Raw genomic sequence first — 22,253 nt, 5'->3', positions numbered from 1 at the left:
CATGGTACAGTATGGGAGAGGTCAGGGAGTTTCTTACAAAGCAAACATGCATCTACTTTATGATCTGGTACTTGTAGGCATTTTACCTAAAATAAATGAAGACATTTTCCATGAAAATCATGTACAGTAATGTGTATAGCAACCTCATTTGTAATAGTCAAAAAGTGAAAACAACCCAAATTCTATCAAAGGGGAAAAGGATAAACCAATCACAACTTACCCATACAATGGAATATTAACTCAGCAATAAGCAGGGATTAAGAGGTGATGCACGCAACATGAAGGAAACTCACAATCATCATGTTGTGTATGAATAAAAGCAAGACACAAGAGAGTATCTATGAAATGATTCTACTAATATTAAATCTAAGAACAGACAAAGCTAAGTTATGTTTATAAAAATCCAGACGAGGGAGAAGCGGGCATTGACTGAGAAAGGCATAAGGGAATTAAGATGAAGACATTTCATATCTTGACTTGGGTAGTAGTTACGAGGATGTATACAACCGCCTAAATTCATGAACCAGGGTCTCAGACTGGCTCAGTCAGTGGAGTGTGTGACTCTTGATCTTGGGGTTATGAGTTTGAGCCCCACGTTAGGTGTAGAGATGTCTTAAAATAAACAAACAAACTTTAAAAAATTTTACTGAACTGTACACTTAAGATCAGTACAACTTACTATATGTGAATATAGTTTTTTCTTTCTTTAAAAGGAAAAAAAATAGGGGCACCTGGTTGGCCCAGTTGGTGAAGATGTGACTCTTGATCTTGGGATCAAGAGTTCAAGCCCCACGTTGGGTTACTTAAAAAAAGTAAAATATTTTTTAAAAAGAAAGAAAATAGAGGTTGACATGGAAGAACCAACCATTCAGCACATACTAATATTCTTTTCTACTTCAGGTTCCAGAAATATAATGTGGCAAAAAATGGAAGTCAGCATAACTTCACTTTTCAAAAACTAATTCCAAAGACTGGGTCAGCCACCTGCATATCCTTAATTATAAAACAGTTCAGTTAATATAAATGATGAAACTTGCCTGGTATCGGCTACTTCATGATAAAGAAAAAGTAAGTTAAAAAGGAGTTGGCCTTTTATTTAATTTTTTCAACGGTGTGATAGAACAGTAAGAGCATTAAATTAGCAGCTAGAGGGACAACTGGGTGGCTCAGGCAGTTAGGCATCAGCCTTTGGCTCAGGTCATGATCTTGGGATCCTGGGACTGAACCCTGAGTTTCTTGCTCAGCAGGGAGTCTGTTTTCCCCTATCCCTCTGCACCTCCACCCCACTGGTAGTCTGTGTGTGTGTCTCTCTCATATAAATAAATAAAATCTTCTTAAAAAAATTAGCAGCTAGGGGCTCCTGCGTGGCTCAGGGGTTGAGCCTCTGCCTTCAGCTCAGGGTCCTGGGATTGAGCCCAGCATTAGGCTCCCTGCTCAGCAGGGAGCCTGCTTCTCACACTCTCTCTGCTGCCTCTCTGCCTACTGGTGATCTCTCTCTCTCTGTGTCAAAAAATTAAATAAAAAAATTTTTTTTGAATTAACAGCTAGAAAACCTGGTTTTCTAGTGCTGGCTCTACCATTTAAAAGCTTTGTGATTTTTAAAATATATATATTTATTTATTTATTTATTTGAGAGAGAGAGAGACAAAGAGAGAGAGCATGTGAGCCAGGGGAAGAGGCAGGAGAGGAAACAGACTCCTCCCTCAGCAAAGTGGGGCAAAATCTCACCACCAAGAGATCATGATCTAAGCCGAAACCAAGAGTTGTTCACTTAACTGAGTAGCACCCAGGTGCCCCAAGCTTTGTGATTGCTTTGTATATCAGTACACCTTTGTGAGTTTCAAGTTCCTTTATACTTATAAAAGTGTAGATAATGGGGGTGCCTGGGTGGCTCAGTGGGTTTAGCCTCTGACTTCGGTTCGGGTCATGATCTCAGGGTCCTGGGATCGAGTCCCGCATCGGGCTCTCTGCTCAGCAGGGAGCCTGCTTCCCTCTATCTCTCTCTCTACCTCCCTCTCCGTCTACTTGTGATCTCTCTCTGTCAAATAAATAAAATCTTAAAAAAAAAAAAAAGACTACTGGGAGATCAAATGAAATATATATATATATTAGTATACTGTAATGGGGAAGTATACTATCACACAGCAGTGGTTGCTTGAATATAGGACTACGTACCGTCCATTTCACATCTGGGCGAGCAAGTGGAATAAATCTTCCATCAAACATATGTGAAAATGGCCCATGACCTTAAAAACAAAAGCAGCCTTAGAACAAGGAAACTGTTTTTAAGCTGGTAAAAGATGAATCTATTTTTTTAATCTTTAAGCTTAACTTGAAAACCAACGGAAATTAATAATCTATAAGTACATCACAAAATATCACAAACAAATCCTCCCTTCCTATTTTCTAAAACAAGAGAACAGGAAATAAAACCATATAGGAAAGTAAGCTGTCCATGGAAGGGTCTCTGAGTCATCAGAGCTTACATAATTCTGAGGAAAGGATAGTTTCTGTGTAACTTAAAGGAATGTCAAGGAAAAAACTGGCATCTTCAGATTGAATATATTAGAATAGCCATTTTAAGTGTGCCTGGGTGGCTCAGGGTTAAGCCTCTGCCTTTGGCTCTGGTCATGATCTCAGGGTCCTGGGATCGGGTCCCGCATCGGGCTTTCTGCTCAGCAGGAGGCCTGCTTCCTCCTCTCTCTCTGCCTGCCTCTCTGCCTACTTGTGATCTCTCTGTCAAATAAATAAATAAAATCTTAAAAAAAAAAAAAAAAAGAATAGCCATTTTAAAACAATCCACTGGGGCGCAGGAAGAAAATAATATAACTTTATTCTTCTACTCTCATCCTTTTAAAAGGGATCTCTTTTCATGTAAATTTTATAATGTACTTAATATATCTTATAGAAATATACACACTCAGATTTTTACTGCTGATGTGGGCAACCAAAAGTAGAGCTCACTAGTTCACCTTATTTGTAAGTGATTTTTAATATTCCACTCATTTAATAATATGAAACTCTGTTGACACGCAACTATGTAATTATCAGAATTTCTGAAATGGGTTACTTGGCTGAAGAAGGACTCTACCTGGACCAGGCCAGGGCTTTTCTGCAAATCACAGTCTACAAAAAGCCTCATGAATGCAGTGCTCAGAGTCCTAGGGACTGGCAAAGTTTTCTCAATGACATGCTCTCAAAATACCTAGATCTGTTAGATTTATCATCTAGGAGTGATAATGGTCTACTGAAATCTCCAAGCTAAAGAGAGTGCCCTACCCCTTTAAGAATCTGGCTGTTTGAAAGACTGAGACTTCCTTTTCCCTGCCCTGAGGGCACACACAAACTCTTAGGCTCCTCCAACAGGGCAGGAATAAATTACAAAGATAAGGGGGTAAAAACTCCTATAAGGAGAGGACAATCTCTTTTCTCTTTCTTTGTCAAAGAAGAATGATACTCTTTTACTTGGATTTAAGTGGTCCAAGACCGCACCTGGGTCAGGGAAAAAAAAGCAGTACTCTAAATCTGTTGTTAATCCCCTAGCACAGGGGCGCCTGGGTGGCTCAGTGGGTTAAAGCCTCTGCCTTCAGCTCAGGTCATGATCCCAGGGAGGGAGACCCACATCGGTTCTCTGCTCAGCGGGGAGCCTGCTTCCCCCTCTCTCTCTGCCTGCCTCTCTGCCTACTTGTGATCTCTCCTGTCAAATAAATAAATAAAATCTTAAAAAAAAAAATCTGCTAGTGCAGATTACGCATTCTAGGTTTGAGAAGAATGGATTTGATAAAGTAACTGAAAGATAATGGCGATTTTTTAACAAGGAGAATAAAACAAAGATAACACAGCCTCCTAATCACAGTAGTCAAAAAAAAATCTCACTATCAGAAAGTCCTTTCATATAACTTGTAGCAAAGATGTGTAATGTGAGAAATCCATTGAAAGACAACAACAACAACAACAAAAAGTAGCAATGCTTTGGGGTTATGAATCATTCCAAGAAGAAGCAATGGCACATTTAGATTAATGTTAAGTGCAGAATTAAAACACAATTTTCATATATCTTTTAGTTAATCAGATTTTTAAATTTCAAATTACATGAACAGTTTTTGTTCTTTGCACAGCATACCGAGATCATGACAAAGGCCAGCAATCTGAACACAGAGCACATCCCGTTCACTTATCTGCAGCTCTGGTTGTTTCTCCCGCAGTGCACGAACCAGACATCCTGCTAGATACCCTACACTGAAGAGTAAGCAAAACAAAAAAGCAACATAAAATCACTCTTCTGTTTGTTGAAAGATGATACTATTAAACCTCAAGAAATTTAACATGTTTCTCAAATGTTCTAATGTATCTCTACAACAAGTTAACAGAGTAGTCAAGTTTCAGAACTTGTTTCAGAACTAAGCAATAACACACAAACAGAATACCCAATCCCAACAGATTGGGAATTCACAATCAAAAATCACTAGGGAAAAGCAACATCAAAACCACAATGAGATACCACCCTCACATGCATTAGAAAGGCTATTATAAAACCAAACCAAACCAAACCAAACCCCCAAAAAACAAAATAACACATGTTGGCTAGGACAAGGAGAAATTAGAACCCTTATACACTATTGCTGGGAATGTATAATGGCGCAACCACTATGAAAAACAATATGGTAGCTGCTCAAAAAATTAAAAATAGAATTATCATATGATCTAGCAGTATGTAGCCAAAACACTGAAAGCAGAGTCTCAAAGAGATATATGCACACCAATGTTCACAGCAACACTATTCACAATAACCAGAGGTGGAAGCAAACTGAGTGTCCACTCACAAATAAAGGGATAAACAAAATATGGTAAAAGCATATAACTGAGTATTATCATCTTAAAAAGAAAAGAAATTCTCACACATGCTCCAGCATAGGTGAACTTTGAGAAAATTATGCTAAGTGAATGGAGCCAGTCACAAAAAGACAAATACCGTAGGATATTACTTATATGAGGTACCTAGAGTAGTTAAATTCATAGAAACAATGTAGAATGGTGATGACTGGTGGCTAGGAGAGGAGAATGGGGAATTGTTATTTAATGGATATATAGAGTTTCAGCTGGAGTTTAGCTGAAGAATAATAGAGATATATTTAACACTACTGAACTGTATACTTAAAAATGGTGTGGATGGTAAATTTTATATTCCGTGTATTTTATCACACAAAAATTTTTTTTCAAAGAAGTAGGACTTCTGGCATTTTAATTTTTACAACATAGATTGAAGATAAAGGACTGACAAATGCCAAATGCACTTTTAGCACTTTCCCCCTGAAAGTAATTCCTGAGAATACAGTATCTTTCTTTTTCCCTTTAACTCTGAACTCCACAAAGTTAGAGACAATTGCTACCATGTTGGTTTGGTAGGGCCTAGTGAGTTTTCAATAAATATGTGTTGATGAATGAATGCACATTTGAGTAGACACTTGTGTTCTTGCTATTAAAAACACTTCAAGGGCGCCTGGGTGGCTCAGTGGGTTAAGCCGCTGCCTTCGGCTCAGGTCATGATCTCAGGGTCTTGGGATGGAGTCCCGCATTGGGCTCTCTGCTCAGCAGGGAGCCTGCTTCCCTCTCTCTCTCTGCCTGCCTCTCCGACTACTTGTGATTTCTCTCTGTCAAATAAATAAATAAAATCTTAAAAAAAAAAAAACCCACTTAAAAAAGGGGTGCCTGGGTGGCTCAGTGGGTTAAAACCTCTGCTTTCAGCTCAGGTCATGATCCCAGGGTCCTGGGATCGAGCCCCGTGTCAGGCTCTCTGCTCCTCCCCTCTCTCTCCGCCTGCCTCTCTGCCTGCTTGTGATTTCTCTCTGTCAAATAAATAAAATGTTTAAAAAATAAAATAAAATAAAAACAAAAACAAAACCCACTTAAAAAAAAACCCACAAAAGACAAAAAACACTTTAAAACAAATAAAACGAACGGTGTGAATACTTCACGAAACCTACAACTGTCAAGTTCTTCCCAGCAGAGCCCATGTTCTCCAGGCTCCAGATTTTACAATGGAAAAGCAGACCGAATTCTCAACTTAGTTGTAATAACAGAGGTGTCACCGTCTCTCAGCCTGTGAATATTTTTCTGATCTACAAATTTCCTGATAGGTGAAGAAAAACATCTGCTTTCAAAGGCAATTCTATACAAGACTATACAGGAAAGTTAAATAATCAAACTTACAAAGTTAGTCATATCAGTAACTGACCCTGTTGGGTTTTAAATATTTCAACACAAATACATCATCCAAATGACCTGTCAATAGACAGTTTGATTATCTTTCCAGTAAAGATCTGAATTGGCTTATAAGAATACATAAAATAAACAGAATATAGCAAGGCAAATCAAAGCCTCAATTTTCTTATCAACAAAATATGGGTGTTATTACCATTTTATAAAACTATTTATTCTCTAAAAGATGAGATGAAACAGTTATTTCATGTGATAAGGAAAGTGCTTAATAACTGTAAATTCCCCATTAACTGCCTTCTTACCCTAGACTGTGCTCAAATCGATTGTGCGAAGCACCTGGAAAAATGTAGTAACTGCCTCCCAACTGTTTGATATATCGAAGCCGCTGAAATTGAGGTGTGTCAATGATTCGGATGAGGAGAGGGTGGAGTTCAATGTGGCCATGGATAGGATCATTAATTACCTAGAAAATTATGTTTAAATTAATATCAGTAACAACATGTAAGTCCAACTAAAATTTTGTGCAACCGTTCCTATCTATAGTGCACAAAGCTATTCAATTGTTCTCAAGTAAGAACATGACTACAGGCAACAATAAAATATTAATATCATTACCTTATTACTACCAGACAGATCAAGTATATTAGATCAGGGTATATTTTACTTCTTCTTAATGGATTCTAATAATAGAAAGATTAGAATTTCAATCTTTTCATTTTGATTTGATTAGCCTTTAATAAGTTAGTCTTGAATTCAAGTTCAACATACTTACTTAACACACTCATTCAGATCATAAAAGCCATATTGCCATAGGCAATGTGTATATTTTCTCCCCAAATGTATCTATATACTACCTATTAGGGAGAGAGGGAGGAAGAGAGGAAGAAAGAAAGCTTCCTATCATATACATAAGAGGTGGGAAAATAAAATTCTGAGGCGGGAAAATTAAATTCTATATACTTAATATTACTCAGAAATACTTTTATTTAGTAAAAATAAATTTTACAATTATTTGTTACTCTAAGTTTAAACAAGGTTCAACATGGGTCAAGATTTAATGCTCCTCTATATTCTCTAAATAAAGATACTTCTTGGGGCACCTGGGTGGCTCCATTGGTTAAGCAACTGACTCTTGGTTTCGGCTCAGTCATGATCTCAGGGTAGTGAGATGGAGCTCTATGTCAGGCTGTGTGCTCAGCACAGAGTATGCTTAAGATTTTCTCTCTCGGGGGGCCTGGGTGGCTCAGTGGGTTAAAGCCTCTGCCTTCAGCTCAGGTCATGATCCCAGGATCCTGGGATCAAGCCCCCGAATCGGGCTCTCTGCTCAGCAGGGAGCCTGCTTCCTTCTCTCTCTGCCTGCCTCTCTGCCTACTTGTGACCTCTGTCTGTCAAATAAATAAATAAAAATCTTTAAAACACACACACACACACACACACACACACACACACAAGGTTCTCTCTCTCTCTGTGGGGCACCTGGGTGGCTCAGTTGTTAAGCATCTGCCTTTGGCCCAGGTCGTGATCCCAGTGTCCTCGGATCGAGCCATATATCGGACTCCCCAGTCAGCAGGGAGCCTGCTTCACAGGGAGCCAGCTCCCCTGTGCTTGTGTTACCTCTCTTGCTATATCTATCATAAATAAATAAAATATTGAAAAAAAAAAAAAAAGTGTTCCTGGCTGGCTCAGTGGGGTAAAGCCTCTGCCTTCGGCTCAGGTCATGATCCCAGGGTCCTGGGATGGAGCCCCACATCAGGCTCTCTGCTCAGCATGGAGCCTGCTTCCTCCTCTCTCTCTGCCTGTCTCTCTGCCTACTTGTGATCTCTGTCTATCAAATAAATAAATAAAATCTTGGGCGCCTGGGTGGCTCAGTGGGTTAAGCCGCTGCCTTCACCTCAGGTCATGATCTCAGGGTCCTGGGATCGAGTCCCGCGTCGGGCTCTCTGCTCAGCAGGGAGCCTGCTTCCCTCTCTCTCTCTCTCTGCCTGCCTCTCCATCTACTTGTGGTTTCTCTCTGTCAAATAAATAAATAAAATCTTTAAAAAAATAAATAAATAAATAAATAAATAAATAAATAAATAAAATCTTGGAAGAAAAAGAAAATTTTTAAGGGATGCCTGTGTGGTTCAGTCATTTCATTAAGTGTCTGCCTTCGGCTCAGGTCATGATTCCAGGGTCCTTGGATTGAGTCCTATATGGGACTCCCTGCTCAGCAACGAGCCTGCTTCTCCCTTTCCCTCTCGCCCTGCTTGTGTTCCCTCTTTCACTGTCTCTCTCTGTCGAATAAACAAATAAAATCTTAAAAAAAAAAGAAAGAAAAATTAAAAAAAGATTCTTGCTATCCCTCTCCCTTTGCCCTTCCTCCCAGTATGAGTCCTCCCTCTCTTGCTATAAAATAAATAAAATCTTAAATAAAAAATAAAGATACTTGTTTTTTTAACTATCCACAGCTGCCTTTTAAAGAGAAAGATACAAAACAAAAAATGGAATTTAATGAATAATCTAATTCATGATTTTCTTTTCTTTTTTTTTTTTAAATTCATGATTTTCAAACTGCTTCAAATTTTTCCATTAAGTTTCTTAAAAATGTATGGAATTCTGTGAGGTGAAGGGCTTTGTATGTGTCATTTACTGCCATATTCTCAGAACTCATTACACGGCATAGTGCTTGACAAATAGTAGGAGCTCAAATATGTTTTTTTTTTTTTTTTTAAGATTTTATTTATTTGAGGGACGCCTGGGTGGCTCAGTTGGTTAAGCAGCTGCCTTTGGCTCAGGTCATGATCCCAGCGTCCTGGGATCGAGTCCCACATCGGGCTCCTTGCTCAGCAGGGAGCCTGCTTTTCCCTCTGCCTCTGCCTGCCATTCTGTCTGCCTGTGCTCGCTCTCTCCCCCCCTCTCTCTGATAAATAAATAAAATCTTAAAAAAAAAAAAATTTAAAAAAAATTTTATTTATTTGAGAGAGAGAGAGAACAAGTGGTTGGGAAGGCCAGAGAGAGAGAGATAGAGAAAAGCAGGTTTCCCACTGAGCAGGGAGAGGGATCCTAGGACCTAGAGATCATGACCTGAGCCGAAGGCAGGTGCTTAACCCAGTGACTCACCCAGACACCTCCTAAGTGTTTTAAATGACTACTTTTGGGTGCTTGGGTGGCTCAGTCACTAAGTGTCTGCCTTTGATTCAGGTCATAATTCCAGGGTCCTTGGATTGAGTCCTGCATTGGGCTCTCTGCTCATCAGGGAGCCTGTTTTTCCCTCTCTCCCTACTTGTGTTTCCTCTCCCACTGTCTCTTCTGTCAAATATATAAAATCTTTTAAAAAAATAAGGGGCGGGGACGCCTGGGTGGTTCAGTTGGTTAAGCAGCTGCCTTCGGCTCAGGTCATGATCCCAGGGTCCTGGGATCGAGTCCCACATCGGGCTCCTTGCCCTCCGCAGGGAGCCTGCTTCTCCCTCTGACTCTGCCTGCCATTCTGTCTGCCTGTGCTCGCTCTCGCTCACTCTCTCTCTGACAAATAAATAAATAAAATCTTTTAAAAAAATAAATAAATAAATAAATAAAAAATAAATAAGGGGCGCCTGGGTGGCTTGGTGGGTTAAAGCCTCTGCCTTTGGCTCAGGTCATGATCCCAGGGTACTGGGATTGAAGCCTGGAATCGGGCTCTCTGCTCAGCGGGGAGCCTGCTTCCCCCTTCCTCTCTCTCTTCCTCTCTCTCTACTTGTGATCTCTATCTGTCAAATGAATAAATAAAATCTTTAAAAAGTAACAATAAATAAAATAAATAAATAAAATATTTTAAAAAAAGAAAGATATCTTTAATATATTTAAAATAAAAAAATCAATAAATGACTACTGTTAAGGAGGCTGGGTGGCTCAGTGGGCTGATTGTCTCCCTTTGGCTCAGGTCATGATCCCAGAGTCCCAGGATCGAGCCCCACATCTGGTTCCCTGCTTAGCACAGAGTCTGCTTCTCCCTCCCCCTCTGCTTCTCCCCCTGCTTGTGCTCTTTCTCTATCACTTATACTCTCTGACACATAAATAAAATATTTAAAAATAAATAAATAAATAAAGTTGAACTGTCATTGGAAATATACATATGTTAAGATGCTACTATAGGGGTACCTGGGTGGGTCAGTGGGTTAAAGCCTCTGCCTTTAGCTCAGGTCATGATCCTGGAGTCCTGGGATCGAGCCCCGCATCAGGCTCTCTGCTTAGCAGGGAGCCTGCTTCCTTCTCTCTCTCTCTCTCTCTGCCTGCCTCTCTGCCTACTTGTGATCTCTGTCTGTCAAATAAATAAATAAAATCTTTAAAAAAAAAAAAAAGATGCTACTATAGTTAAAGTTTACCATGCCCGTACACAGAAATATATAAAATATGAATTAGAGAAGCTCAATGATGTAAAGAAGCTTAAAGGGTTTATCTGGTCCAACATCTGAAGATGTTGGTGATAAAGAAGTCATTTCCTTTAAAAATAGCTCAATTCAAGTTGCACACTGACAGCGTGAGTCAAGTAATGACTAGAATTTACAACTTTGTTAAACAATGTGTATGCATATTAACAAAGATGAGATTTATTTTATTTTTTTTAAGATGAGATTTATGGTTGATGACTGGTATTATATTTTTTCACCCTTCTCTATAAAGCCACTTTATCACCATAATAAACTATACCAAGTTCAGTCACCTCTAATAATATACCAAGAATGACATCAAAGTATTCCTGGAATAGAAGACAAGAGTCAATGTTGTTAAATTCAACCTCTGGATGTCCCTATCAGACAAGAAAATGTTCCAAAATCTTTAAAGATTTATGTAATTGAGGGGGGCAGGCAGAGGGAGAGGGAGAGAGACTACTAAGCAGACTCCATGCTGAGCTTAGAGCCCAAATCTGGTCTTGATCTCACCACCCTGAGGGATGTTCAACCCAGGTGTCAAATCCCAAAATCTTTAAATATATGACAAGCAGGGGGGCACCTAGGTGGCTCAGTGGGTTAAAGCCTCTACCTTTGGCTTGGGTTATGATCCCAGGGTCCTGGGATCAAGTCCCATGTCGGGCTCTCTGCCCACTTGTGATCTTTGTCTGTCAAATAAATAAATAAAATCTTAAAAAAAAAAAAGATCTGTAAAATGATTAAGTGCCTTTGATGCATTTTGACATGAAAAGTGTAAATTATATGTTAAAAATGTTTTTGTTTTTTTTTTTAAAGATTTTATTTATTTATTTGACAGAGAGAGATCACAAGTAGGCAGAGAGGCAGGCAGAGAGAGAGGAAGGGAAGCAGGCCCCCCGCTGAGCAGAGAGCCCGATGCAGGACTCGATCCCAGGACCCTGAGATCATGACCTGAGCCGAAGGCAGCGGCTCAATCCACTGAGCCACCCAGGCGCCCCGTTAAAAATGTTTTTCAGTGAGTTCTTTTTTTTTTATTTTTATCTTTTTAATAGATTTTATTTATCTGTTTGAGAGAAAGAGAGAGAATGCATGGGCGAAGGGATAGAAGGAAACGGAGAGAGTAGTCTCCACACTCTCATGGCCCTAGGACCCCGAGACCATGACCTGAGCCGAAAGCAGAAGCAGAGGCAGAGGCACCCCTAATTATGCTTTTAAAAAAAACAAAAAGATTTATTTGAGAGAGAGAGAGAGCATGCGATCGTGCACACGAAAGTGGGTAGAGGGGCAGAGGGAAAGCAAGAACCTCAAGCAGCTCCACGCTGAGCATAAACGCAACAGCAGGGCTTGATTTCATGACTGGAGACCATGACCGGAGCTGAAATTAAGAGCCAGAGACTCTGGGGCACCTGGGTGGCTTCAGTGGGTTAGGCCTCTGCCTTGGCTCAGGTCATGATATCAGGGTCCTGGGATCGAGCCCCATGTTGGGCTCTCTCCTCAGCAGGATGCCTGCTTTCCCCTCTCTCTCTCTGCCTGCCTCTCTGCCTGCTTGTGATCGCTCTCTGTCAGATAAATAAATAAAAAAGATCTCTCTCTGTCAGATAAATTTAAAAAAAAAAAAAAAAAAAAAAGAGCCAGAGACTCAATGAGCCACTCAGGTGCCCCATCCTTTTTTTTTTTTTTAAAGCAAGCTCTATGCCCAGTGTGGGGCCTGAACGCACGACATGAGATCAAGAATTGCATGCTAAAAAGACAAAAAGAGTCGCATGCCCTACAGACTGATAGACTGAGCCAGGCACCCCAATAATTATCCTTATAGTGGCTCCACATCATTAATGAACTTTTTATTTTATTTTTATTTTTTTTTAAAGATTTTATTTATTTATTTGACAGATCACAAGCAGGCAGAGAGAGGAAGGGAAGCAGGTTCCCCACTGAGCAAAGAGCCTGATGAGGGGCTGGATCCCAGGACCCTGGGATCATAACCTGAGCCGAAGGCAGAGGCTTTAACCCACTGAGCCACCCAGGCGCCCTCATTAATGAACTTTTTTTTTTTTTTTTTTTTTTTTTTTTTTTTTTTTTAAAGATTTTATTTATTTATTTGTAAGAGAGAGAGAGAGTGAGAGCAAGCACAGGCAGACAGAGTGGAAGGCAGAGTCAGAGGGAGAAGCAGGCTCCCTGCGGAGCAAGGAGCCCGATGTGGGACTCGATCCCAGGACGCTGGGATCATGACCTGAGCCGAAGGCAGCTGCTTAACCAACTGAGCCACCCAGGCGTCCCATTAATGAACTTTTTTTAAAAAGATTTTTAAATTTATTTTGAGAGAGTGTGCACGCTTGTGTGAGTGCATGAGCAAGTGGGGGAAGGAAGGGGCAGTGGAACAGGGAAAATCTCAACCAGACTACACACTGAGCACAGAGCTGGACAGGAGGCTTAATTTCACACACGGAGATAATGACCTGAGCCAAAATTGAGAGTCAGATGTTTAACTGACTGAGCCACCTAGGTGCCCCTGATGAACTAACATTTTTAAACCATTTAAACCTTTGGGCGCTTGGGTGGCTCAGCAGGTTAAAGCCTCTGCCTTCAGCCCAGGTCATGATCCCAGGGTCCTGGGATCGAGCCCCGCATCGGGCTCTCTGCTCAGTGCAGAGCCTGCTTCTCTCTCTCTCTCTCTCTGCCTGCCTCTCTGCCTTCTTGTGTTCTCTGTCAAATAAATAAATAAAATCTTTAAAAAAAAAAAAAAAAAGGCCATTTAAACCATTAAATTATAACATTTAAACCATTTTAATGCTGGGTAAGAAGTTGTTGGTAATTCAAGTTATATTATTTCCTATTCCCTTTCCAACTATTAACGAGTATGAATATATTAAAGTGTTTTGATCAGTGTTTATACTGTTATTTTTATTCTCCCAGTATTATTTAATATAAACTACTCCTTACCCTTACTTGTCACTTTTAAAGATTATCTGATACGTTTCAAACAATCCTTTTGTCTATGCCAAACACTGAGGATGAGATGAGTAAGGTACCATTCCTCCTGCCCTCTGGAGGAAATAATAGAATATATGTCCAGAGTAGTGGCAAGAGAGAATGGTAAAAAAGAAAAAGGAGAGAGGGGGAGCCATCAGAGAGATACAGAGCTGGTGATGTTATAATTTAACACATATTAAGAGAAAGTACATAAAGCAGGCATTTCACTCCCTTTAAGATTCATTTTACAAATTAGCACCTGTTAGGTGCTATTTTAGCACCTATTAGATTGAACACTATAATTCCTCTTTACTGTTACACAATTCCCAGTTTCAGAGACCAACTAAATTTAGCATGAAAAAAATTGACCCAAGAATAAGTATTGATCTTGGGTTAGGCAATGGTTTCTTGGCTATGATAAGAGACATCTTGGATATGATTGAAAGACAAAAAGAAAAAAAACTAAGGGCACATGGATGGTTCAGTCAGTTAGGTTGTGATCCCAGTGTCCTGGGATCAAGCCCCACCTTGGGCTCCCTGTTTAGCAGGGCCTGCTTCTCCCTCTCTCTCTGCTTGCTGCTCCCTTTGCTTGTGCTCTGTCAAATGAATAAATAAAAACTTATAAAAAAAATAAACTGGACTGTATCAAAATGAAAAGCTTTTGTGCTTTAAATAACAGCACCAAAGGGGTGCCTGGGTGGCTTAGTGGGTTAAGCCTCTGCCTTAGGCTCAGGTCGTGATCCCAGGGTCCTGGGGTCAAGTCCTGCATCAGGCTTTCTGCTCAGCAGGGAGCCTGCATCCCCCTCTCTCTCTACCTGCCTCTCTGCCTACTCGTGATCTCTCTTTCTCTTGGTGTCAAATAAATAAATAAAATCTTTAAAAATAAATAAATAAAATAAAAAATAAAGAACAACACCAAGAAAGTAAAGATGATCCAGAGAACAGGAAAAAATTTGCATATCATATATCTGATAAGGTGTGATAAGGGACTTATATCCAAAATAGGTAAAGAATAATTTATTTATTTATTTATTTATTTTTAAGTAATCTCTATGCCCGACGTGGGGCTTTAACTCATGACCCTGAGATGGAGACCTGCACACGTTACTGACTGAGCCAGCCAGGAGCTCCAACTTGTAGGTTTTAAGTGACTGAATCATGAGCTTCGTGAATTATATCTCACTAAATCTGTTCTTTTTTTTTTTTTTTTTTAAAGATTTTATTTATTTATTTGTCAGGCATAGAGGGAGAGTGAGCGAGTGAGCACAGGCAGACAGAGGCAGAGGGAGAAGCAGGCTCCCTGCCGAGCAAGGAGCCCGATGCGGGACTCGATCCCAGGACCCTGGGATCATGACCTGAGCCGAAGGCAGCTGCTTAACCAACTGAGCCACCCAGGCGTCCCTAAATCTGTTCTTTAAAAAAAAAAAAAAAAGGAGAATAAGAAGCTGATACCAAATTAAAATAGGAATCAATTATTTGTTCCACTGTGCTGCTGCTGGAACTAAAATCATATAAGCTATCACTTTTATTACTATACAGTGACTTACTGACTAAAGTATTTAGTAACTTTAATATATAGTCTCAACAACTATAATTTATAATCTATAAATATGGTTAGTTTCCCGTTAGTTAGTTTCCTATATTCTATAAATATAGTTAGTTTCCCGTTTCTGACAAAAAACAGAGTAAAAGTGAGCAAATGAAACTACTGACCGTCTTGAATATTACTTCAAAAATATTTTGTTGTTGGGGCGCCTGGGTGGCTCAGCGGGTTAAAGTCTCTGCCTTCGGCTCAGGTCATGATCCTCAGGTCCTGGGATTGAGCCCCAAATCGGGTTCTCTGCTCAGCAGGGAGCCTGCTTCCCCCTCTCTCTCTCTCCCTGCCTCTCTGCCTACTTGTGATCTTTGTCTGTCAAATAAATAAATAAACTCTTAAAAAATAAAACCTATAGTTAAAAAAAATTTTTGTTGTAAATTGTAACTGTGAAAATGAGGTCACATGATCTCATCTAATAAAACTTCTCTATGTCCTTTCTGAAGAAGACACCCTATGCTGCCCTTCTCATGAAAGACAAAATAGATTACAGGAGAACAACTTTCTTCCAACTACAAGACAAAATTGTTAAATATCATCTTTGAAAAGTAACTCAATTTAATTCTTCATGAAAAGAATAAGGCATTTTAATATTAGGAAGCTTTTTCAGAAAGGGCTAGGATTTGATTATTCTTCAAATAAAATACTTGCTGTAGAACCACCACTTGAGAGGCGCCTGGGTGCTCAGAAAGCCTCTGTCTTCAGCTCGGGTTGTGATCCCAGGGTCCTGGGATTGAGCCCCACATCAGGCTCTCTGCTCAGTGGAGGGCCTGCTTCCACAATCCCTCCCCACTTGCCTCTCTGCCTGCTTGTGATCTCTGTCCATTAAATAGATTAAAAAATCTTAAAAAAAAAAAAAAAAAAAACACCATACCTGGTCTATAAAATTATTGTAGGCCCAAACCAAATACATTCATTAAATATTTTCAAATATGGGACACCTGACTGGCTCAGTCCATGGACCATGTGACACTTGATCCCGGGGTTGTGAGTTCAAGTCTCGTTTGGGGTGTAGAGAGTACTTAAAAACAAAAAGGCAAGGGAAGAGTGCCTCGGTGGCTCAGTGGGTTAAGCCTCTGCTTTCGGCTCAGGTCATGATCTCAGGTCCTTGGGTTGAGCCCCACATCGGGCTCTCGACTCAACAGGGAGCCTGCTTCCCCCTTTCTCTCTGCCTACCTCTCTACCTACTTGTGATCTCTCTCTCTGTCAAATAAATAAATAAATAAGATCTTCAAAAAAAAGGCAAGGGGGCTCCTGGGTGGCTCAGTCAATTCAGCAACCAAGTCTTGGTTTCAGAATAGGTCATGATCTCATTGTCATGGGATGGAGCTCTTTGTCAGGCTCTGTGCTCAGTGCAGTCTGCTTCATATTCTCTTTCCCTCACCTTCTCCCTCTAGCTCACATGTACCCTCTCTCAAGTAAATAAATAAAATCTTTAAAAATAAATAAATAGGGGTGCCTGGATGGTTCAGTCGTTAAACGTCTGCCTTCAGCTCAGGTCATGATCCCAGAGTCCTGGGATCGAACTGTGCGTCAGGCTCTGCCTTCAGCGGGGAGTCTGCTTGAGATTCTCTCTTTCTCTGTCCCTCCCCCCAGCTTGTATGTGCGTGCTTACACTCCCTCTCTAAAATAAATAAATAAAATCTTTAAAAAAAATTAATAAAACAAATTCCACATGTGTTCATTCTAAGTTATATCACTTTATATTAAAAAGAAACATGACATGGGGCGCCTGGGTGGCTCAGTGGGTTAAGCTTCTGCCTTCCGCTCAGGTCATGATCCCAGGGTCCTGGGACTGAGCCCTGCATTGGGCTCTCTGCTCAGCAGGGAGCCTGCTTCCTCCCCTCTCTGCCTACTTGTGATCTCTATCTGTCAAATAAATAAATAAAGTCTTAAAAAAAAATGACAGACTCTGATTTCTCTTACCTTCATTGAATCACCATAAATTCCACTCAGTTGTTGGATATAATTGTGCAGCTTCTTTCTGTCCCCCAAGGCACTAAAATTATAACAGGATAAGCAAATCTATCATTATTTGCTTAATAATAATCTCTAGAGTATATAACAGTATATAATCAACTCTAAATTATCTACATTAATATAATGGGAGGTCAGATTAAAAGGAACAATTAATAATTCAAACATACATCCCCCCCAGAAACTCTCCCTTAGGCTTTTGCCCTTGATCTTCTTCCCTTGGTAACTCAGACTTCAACATCTCCTATGTCTCTACTAAGTGCTCAATTGATACTTCAAACTTATTTTAATCTAACTGAAGTTGACATCTTCCCTCACAACCCTGAATTGCATGGTTTAAGATAGCACTCTAAAGTAGAGCACAGGGAAAAGGACTTTGAAATCAGAAGTGATTCGTATCTGTACAGACTCTGTATGACCTGGGGGGGTGGGAATCACTCGGCCTTTTTTAGTACATAAATGTTCTTATCCATAGCACAGGAAATATGTGAGTACTAGGTATGACTCATGCACAAATCAAATCTATATGAAGGTTATACCTTTACTTGTACCCATCTTCCTTTGTCAGTAATCCCTCATAATGCTCTAGTTTCAATAAATAAATTTAATGGGACTTAACATAAACAGATCAAAATCCATTAACTCATTGTCCTGCATCATTTACGCTTACTGGTCCAAGCAAGTTAGCCTGACACCTGGCTAATTATTAACAGAAACAGCAGGCAAAGGGGCAGAATTTACTAATCTACTAGCTAATTAGACTGAAAAATAAATCTTGCGCTCAAAGTCCTAGATAGTCAGAATCACTACAACTGGCCTCTCTATTGTACTCTATGACTCATGGTAACTACAAAATCTATGAATGATATTCTTGGGATGTACAGAAGCATTATCACAGCTGATAAATCATAAGGCAGCATGCCTGTGTTTTCTTATTTCCCTATCATCTTCATCAGGTTGTTGAAGGGAAAGGCCAAGCTTGGAGAAGTAGTTATAGGTGATCTAAAACTGAGTGAGGTTAAGTATCGTTGCACAGTTGAGTATAATCACGAGTCACAGCATAAGATAGCAAACCTAAACCAATCTCGCTGCCCAATATTTCCCTGAACTAATACTCAACATTCATCATTTAATAAAACCCCAAAAGAAACTATTCACAAAGAAATCACTGATTAAAGTACATAAAAATAGCCAACCAAAATCTAGCAGTTTTATTTTAACAAAGGGTATAACAAAATACAGTAATACACATATACATTTTGAAGATTTATTTATTTATTCTAGAAAGAGGGAGAGAGAGTCCCTGTGTGTGAGTGGGGGGTGGGGCAGAGGGAGAGGAGAGAACCCTCAAGCAGACTCCCTGCAGAGCATGGAGCCCAACATAGACCAGATCCAAGATCCCAAGATCATGACCGAGCTGAAATCAAGAGCTGGGGGCCAAACTGACTGTGCCACCCGGGCACCCCAAAATAAACAGCACTTTAAATAAAAATTTAAAGTAGACATGGGCGGGGGTGCCTCAGTGGCTTAGTCAATTGAGCCTCCTCCAACTCTTGATTTCAGCTCAAGTCATGATTTCAGCTCAGGTCATAATCTCAGGTTGGTGAGATCCAGCCCTGTGTGGGGCTCCATGCTCAGTGGGGAGTCTATTTCTCTAACTCTCCTTCTGGTCCTTCCAACCCCCTGTCGTGCACACAGGTGTATTCTCTCTCTCTAAAAAAAATAATAATAATAAGGAAATAAATCCTTAAAGTAGTCACAGGCCATAGTTAGACTATAGGAAGATTTTATTTCGGTATTTTACAATTTTTGAAATCTAAAATTTCTTACAACTGATATAAACATTTAATATACCAATTTTTTTACTTGTTAGCAAAACCTTTTAGTGTAAGCCTGATGATTCACAGACCTGTACCTCTGGGCAAATAATACATTATGTTAATAAATACATATGTTAACACATATGTTAATAAAAAAATTTTAAATCAACGGTTGATCGCAAACTTGAGAAAATTTAAGTACTTGTCTAAACTGGATCCCCCGTAGAAAGCAGAGTCTTGAACAAGAGCTTACAGATAGGTCATTTATTTTAGGATATGAATCCTAGGAAAGGTGAAAGAGGAAAGGAGGGGAAAAGAGTACAAGGCTATATTAATAAATTGGTTGAACTTGTACTACTGTTAACAACTTTGACTGGTCCTACTGGGATCATCAAAGGCAGCTTTATACAGCAGAATTTTGCCATAATGGAAATGTCCTATATCTGCCCTGTCCAACATGGTAGCCACTAGTCATAAGTGGCTACTGAGCACTTGAAATATGGCTAGGTGAGGAATTGAAACTTTAATTTAAATTAATTTAAACATGGAGCTAGTGGCTGCTGCATTGGAAAACACAGCCCTGAGGAGTCCTGAAGAATCCACCTCAGAGTTATAAGGTAGGTAACAAGCTGTGCTGGATAATGTTCCGCTGAAATTCTATTTTGTTCACTCATGTCTCCCAAGTTCCTAGAAAAATTCCTAACACTCAGTGGGCCCTCCATAAATATTTGTTGAATAAATAGTAGTATCCAAGTCCACAAAGTAAATGGTTCTCTTTAAAAGCAAGACTCTATTAGAGCAAATGTAATTCAATTAAAATAGTAAGCAATTATTATACCTTAGTGGGCGCCTGGGTGGCTTAGTGGGTTACACTTCTGCCTTCAGCTCAGGTCATGATCTCAGGGTCCTAGGATTGAGCACCAAATTGGGCTCTCTGCTCAGCAGAAAGCCTGCTTCCCCCTCTCTCCCTCTGCCTGCCTGTCTGCCTACTTGTGATCTCTCTCTCTCTGTTAAATAAATAAATAAAATCTTTATAAAAATTAAAAAAAAAAAAAAAGGAAGTAGTAAGGGGGACTTTGGGAGGACTGAGTGGGCTGAAATGTGATTATGAAAGAGGCAAGATGAGGTTCTTGAAGATTCTGATCCAAAGGACACATTTATTAAAATTCAAATAAATGTGCTAAGGTTAAAAAAAAATGTTCTAAGGTTATTTTTCTCACAATTTGCTTCTATTATCAACTACTAAACAATAGTACAGGAAGTAATTCAGTATAATCCTTTGTTTTGATTCTTTGGTTACTGTTACTACAAACATTTAGCTAAATGGAATTCCAGAAGGAAAAAACCTTATTTCACCACTGTTGCCAATTCTCTAAAAAAACCCCCAAAACAAAAAAAAAAGCCCTAAGTCTCCATTTTAAGGAATATTTAAATATTTGCTCCTCTAGACTCTGAAACTCCCAGCCTTATATAGGGATCTCTGCCTATAATTTATTAAGGGCCAACATGCGAATCACTTTATGTACATTGTCTCATTATTATTTTCCATTTGACAGGTATAGAAACCGAAGAGTTGGGGCGCCTGGGTGGCTCAGTGGTTTAAAGCCTTTGCCTCAGCTTAGGTCATGATCCCAGGGACCTGGGATCAAGCCCTGAATCAGGCTCTCTGCTCAGCAGGGAGCCTGCTTCCTCCTCTCTCTCTCTCTCTCTCTCTGCCTGCCTGCCTCTCTGCCTACTTGTGATCTCTGTCTGTCAAATAAATAAATAAATAATCTTTTTAAAAAAGGAAAAAAAAAAAGAGAGAGAGAAAAAAAAAAGAAACTGAAGAGTTAAATTATTTGTCCCAAATCACACAACTAAAAAAGGATGAAACTACTTTCGACTGCATCTTTAAATCTAATACCAGGCATACATTTCAGTCTTGAGATAGCTTTAGGAAGACCTAGAAACATGTTCAAGATAGGCTACAGCCTTGATTTTTCTTGCCAACAATTCCCCCCATCAGTTCTTATATATTTTATGTTGTGTATAATTCAATTATTCTGAACTTGAGAATAAAAAGTTGATCACTGAAACTTCATGAAGGCTTGTCAGCAAAATTTTGTAAAATAGGAATCATTAGCAATAGTAACACAGGAATTGCACAACAATAACAAAAACAACTGTGTTAACCAGCAGACAAGGGCTTCTGTTTTAAAACACTCTCTAGATTTAAAATGAGGACAGTTAATAGATTATGGGCTTTGTCCCTTACAGGTGAATAAAAAGGTCATAAGTATGCTTGGCTACAAGGTGAATTTTATCATTCTTACCTTATCCCAAGACTTTCAAGATCAGACTCATTAAGATGGAGCAGTGTCAAACCCGTGATTTTATTTTCTTTGGAAGAAAGAGAGAAAAAAAAGAAAAAATGGTTTCAATATTTACAGCATATGCTTTTTTATTTCTCTTAATTTAGATTTGCCAGAATTTACTCAGATTGACATTTACTAACCACCCACTCCAGGCAATGAACTGTGTTAAGTACTATTTTCTTTTTTTTAAGATTTTATTTATTTATGAGGGGCGCCTGGTGGCTCAGTGGGTTAAGCCCCTGCCTTTGGCTCACGTCATGATGTCAGCAGAGAGCCTGCTTCTCCCTCTCCCTCTGCCTGCCTCTCTGCCTACTTGTGATCTCTTTCCCTATGTCAAATAAATAAATAAGATCTAAAAATATATATATATATTTTATTTATTTAGGGGAGAGAGAGAGAGAGCGCGTGCGAGCATGAGCAGGTGGCAGAGGGCAGAGGCAGAGGCAGAGAGAGAAACAGACTCCCAGTTGAGCAGGAAGCCCCATGTGGGACTCGATTCTAGGATCCTGGGATCATGACCTGAGCTGAAGGCAGATGCTTTACCAACTGAGCCACCCAGGTGCCCCTAAGTACATTTTCATTTGTCACTTGGAAAGGTTTTTTTCTCAACATGGGACTCAAAACTCACAACCCCAGGGTCAAGAGCCCACATGCTCTACTGACTGAGCAGCCAGGAGCCCCTGCCACTCAGAAAGTCTTCATTTTAAATAGATAACTATATCAATAGGCTTTTTTTGATAAATCAAGTAAAAAAATTTTTTTAAGATTTTATTTATTTATTTGACAGACAGAGATCACAAGTAGGCAGAGAGGCAGGCAGAGAGAGAAAGGGGGAAGCAGGCTCCCTGCTGAGCAGAGAGCCCAACGTGGGGCTTGATCCCAGGACTCTGGGATCATGACTTGAGCTGAAGGCAGAGGCTTTAACCCACTGAGC

The 22,253-nt window shown here is 39.8% G+C and overlaps 1 protein-coding gene across 2 annotated transcripts in view; it reads right to left on the bottom strand.

Annotated features, from left to right (window-relative positions):
• The window catches only part of SAMHD1 (SAM and HD domain containing deoxynucleoside triphosphate triphosphohydrolase 1), a 60,490-nt gene that overhangs the window by 31,997 nt on the left and 6,240 nt on the right, over positions 1-22,253 (bottom strand). Inside the window, exons 2-6 of one of the 2 annotated variants that reach the window (XM_059133282.1) lie at positions 21,278-21,344; positions 17,095-17,167; positions 6,522-6,682; positions 4,124-4,239; positions 2,176-2,246 (exon numbers count right to left, since the gene is read on the bottom strand). In XM_059133282.1, coding sequence (XP_058989265.1) covers positions 2,176-2,246; positions 4,124-4,239; positions 6,522-6,682; positions 17,095-17,167; positions 21,278-21,344 — 488 coding nt within the window. The remainder of the gene's footprint in view (positions 1-2,175; positions 2,247-4,123; positions 4,240-6,521; positions 6,683-17,094; positions 17,168-21,277; positions 21,345-22,253) is intronic. The other variant, XM_059133283.1, reaches the window with a different exon arrangement.

This window comes from Mustela lutreola, chromosome 9 (genome assembly GCF_030435805.1).
Source record: "Mustela lutreola isolate mMusLut2 chromosome 9, mMusLut2.pri, whole genome shotgun sequence".
Taxonomy (NCBI): domain Eukaryota; kingdom Metazoa; phylum Chordata; class Mammalia; order Carnivora; family Mustelidae; genus Mustela; species Mustela lutreola.
The sequence above is the reverse complement of the archived record's forward strand: the minus strand, read 5'-3'. Positions and strand labels throughout refer to the sequence as shown.